This window comes from Scaptodrosophila lebanonensis, unplaced genomic scaffold (assembly GCF_003285725.1).
Source record: "Scaptodrosophila lebanonensis strain 11010-0011.00,11010-0021.00 unplaced genomic scaffold, SlebRS2 tig00000061-arrow-pilon, whole genome shotgun sequence".
In the NCBI taxonomy this organism is placed as follows: domain Eukaryota; kingdom Metazoa; phylum Arthropoda; class Insecta; order Diptera; family Drosophilidae; genus Scaptodrosophila; species Scaptodrosophila lebanonensis.
The window spans coordinates 2,822,477-2,825,208 of record NW_022060554.1 but is presented as its reverse complement, the minus strand read 5'-3'; the positions used below and the strand labels follow the sequence as shown (position 1 = coordinate 2,825,208).

The window sequence follows — 2,732 nt, the reverse complement described above, 5'->3', positions numbered from 1 at the left end:
TTTAATTCTTAAAGAATAAATTAATACCTTTAATATTGTGACCATTTACGTAGTACAATCAATAGAACTCCCAAATAACGTGGTGTTATGACCAATACATAAACATACCATTTATTTAAAATCGTTTATTAACTAAAGATTTTAAATTTACTAAATTTGTGTTAAGAAAAATAAAAACTCAAAAAAAAAAAAAAACGTTTGTGGACAAAACTCACATTCCTACTTCTTAATATACATTATTTTTATATTTTTAAGTTGATTTTCAATTATAATTATATTATACCCTTAAATACGGCTACCAACTAAAACCACTAAGTTCTTAAAGACTTTTTGTGATATTATGAAATAGTCGGCGGCCCCACCAAGTTTCTAAGTCAAAAGGTTTAAAGTCACGTAGCACTGGGCTAGCTGGTTCAACCCAAACGGCAGGTGTGCTTGGTACTGCATTTGCAGTAGATGTCATAACAGCCGATGGTGAGCTGCCAATTCCCCTATTTATGATGCTACAATAAGTCGCATTGTTATTGTTAGCATCGGCTTGTAACTTTTCTTTGCTGTGTTTGTTACTGCAATCGTAGGGATTTTGTGCGACCAAAATATTCCAAGCTAGCGGAAAAGATAAAAGAGGTGAAATAAAAAATATTAAATACCGTAAACATTCTTACAGTCATTTATATAGCGTATGATCTCTTCATGCTGCGGCGTTATCACTTCGTCATCAATAAGTTTAGTAGGGGTGATGCGCTTTGATGCAAAGCTTTGTTGGAACACCGGCCGTGGTATGCTGTCAAAAAAGTATAAAGATGCAAGCATTATCAAACGAAATAAAACAAGAATGGTATGCTGAAGTCGACCGGGCTTAACTCCCCCACACAGTGGAGTCTTGTCTATGTGTTCGCATTTCTGTAGTCTTCAATCAAAGAAGCAACAACAGCTGCTGACAGAGTATGGGCAGGGATTACGTTAAAGGCTTTAACTTCTTTTACATTTGACTTAACACAATGATAATAATAAACCGGATACAAATCTAAGCTTTGAGTATAAAATGCAAAGAATTACGGGAGCTTTGAGAGATCACAAATTGTGGGGGAGTATAGCGGTGCATCAGGAGGAAAATGCAAACTTATCCTAAAAATACATTTAATTTCTTTATTTTTTGGGCAGCTTGTTAAGACTTGAGTTTGCACGACTTCATGGAATTGATTGGTGCAACATAATTTATTTAAGATTACAACATTAAACATAACAGTTCAACTTTATGACGTAACGTATGTAGATGCTTGTAATGTGAAGATTTCAATGAGAGCTACAGTATGCTCAGCGGGCTTGCTGATAACCACGTCTGACCCGCTTGAACATTTGTGTGAAAGTGAACCATAATCAACCAGTTCTCGTATTCCACATATGTACATAACTAATAAATACATATGTATATGTATGTATTTATGTATATAGTATATAAGTCAACGAATAAGGTTTTCCTTATATTGTATTAAACTCACTTATTATGTTCCTTGGGGCTATTTAAATCGAATCCCTTCTTGCCGCTCTCCTTAATTGTTTCGAATTTTTCAAAGTTTTGTGCCAGTCCTGCAAGGGAACAGTGCATATTAAAACTAATAAACTTAATAACCGGCAAAAACATCGACCGGCCCTAGGACCATTGTGACATAACAGCAACACATTTTTGAAAATTTTACCTGGGATTCATTTCGTGCTTTACTGAAAAATAGGACTTACCCCGACGTGTTTTAGCGACGATTTTGCTAGGTCCTTTGTTAACTGTGTACATGGTGATAATTTATCTGAACTTCTCAGCACCAGGCTGGTTTTCCAGATATGTATGTATTTATATTTATTTGTTTTTTTTAGTTTTTGTATTTCTCGTTTTTAAACTATTCCCAATTATTTGAATTTTAAAATCGACGAATGACTTGTTGCCGCTGATCTGATGTTTCATTTCAATTTTTTTTTAGTTACACAATATTATTATAGCCCTTGTATGAAGTTCGAAGTGTCACTGAAGGTGTTCATATAATAGTTACAGTATTCATATGCCTGCTTTCACAACTTGATTTATGCTATACCACTCTGGCCATATCCTGAATCTCGAACGTCTTAGAAAATGAGAATTTAATGTTGGCTACCACCAAAGAACAGTATAGCACTATCAACACACACATGCACGTGCTCCATAACATCTAACTTGCGTTCTATAAACAAATGACTTGCCAGTGTGACCAAATTTAAAATATAATAAATTCTGCATTTATTTTTCATCGATTCGTCCGATTTGTATATGTAAATCCTATGCTGCCACATGCAGTGATTCGAATTAACACTCAGCCTAGTACAATGGTCATGCAAAATGGTTGCGGCAATTCTATGCATTGGAACTATATGAATAGATTATCGACATCAGAGAACTGCAACGAGTACTACATTTTCGGCCATACTCGAGTATTTACCCATACTCGGTATGATTATTTCATTTGGGTATAGTGACAAGCAACGAACGAGCCCTCAACGAAAACTCAGTTCGAATCAAACCTGCAAAAACTCAGAAGTGAGCAGTTGTGACCGAAACTTCTTGCATGAATGCAAGCAATGATTGGTTTTAAACGAACCCTCACCAACCAGTCAGTTCGACTCAAAGCTGCAAAAACTCAGAATGAGCGGCGGTGACCGAAACTTTTTGCCTGTGTGCAAGAAATGATCGAACGTCATATTTA

The 2,732-nt window shown here is 35.5% G+C and overlaps 1 protein-coding gene across 1 annotated transcript; it reads right to left on the bottom strand.

The window, feature by feature from the left end:
- Positions 1-220: 220 nt before the first annotated feature.
- On the bottom strand, positions 221-2,205 carry LOC115624729. The gene is made up of 4 exons (XM_030519555.1): positions 1,741-2,205; positions 1,503-1,590; positions 666-784; positions 221-606 (listed from the first exon to the last, which is right to left on the bottom strand). Exons 1-4 carry the CDS (start codon positions 1,790-1,792, stop codon positions 320-322), a joined length of 546 nt encoding a protein of 181 aa, XP_030375415.1. The 5' UTR covers positions 1,793-2,205; the 3' UTR covers positions 221-319.
- Between the last annotated feature and the right edge of the window lie 527 nt (positions 2,206-2,732).

What these genes read in the sequence shown, in the direction of transcription:
- LOC115624729 (XM_030519555.1), bottom strand. Translation starts at nt 1,792, where the DNA reads ATGTACACAGTTAACAAAGGACCTAGCAAAATCGTCGCTAAAACACGT. An exon ending in CGTCGCTAAAACACGTCGGG is followed by an intron (nt 1,591 to 1,740) that starts GTAAGTCCTATT and finishes GTTCCCTTGCAG; the next exon opens with GACTGGCACAAAACTTTGAA. An exon ending in CATACGCTATATAAATGACT is followed by an intron (nt 607 to 665) that starts GTAAGAATGTTT and finishes CTTTTCCGCTAG; the next exon opens with CTTGGAATATTTTGGTCGCA.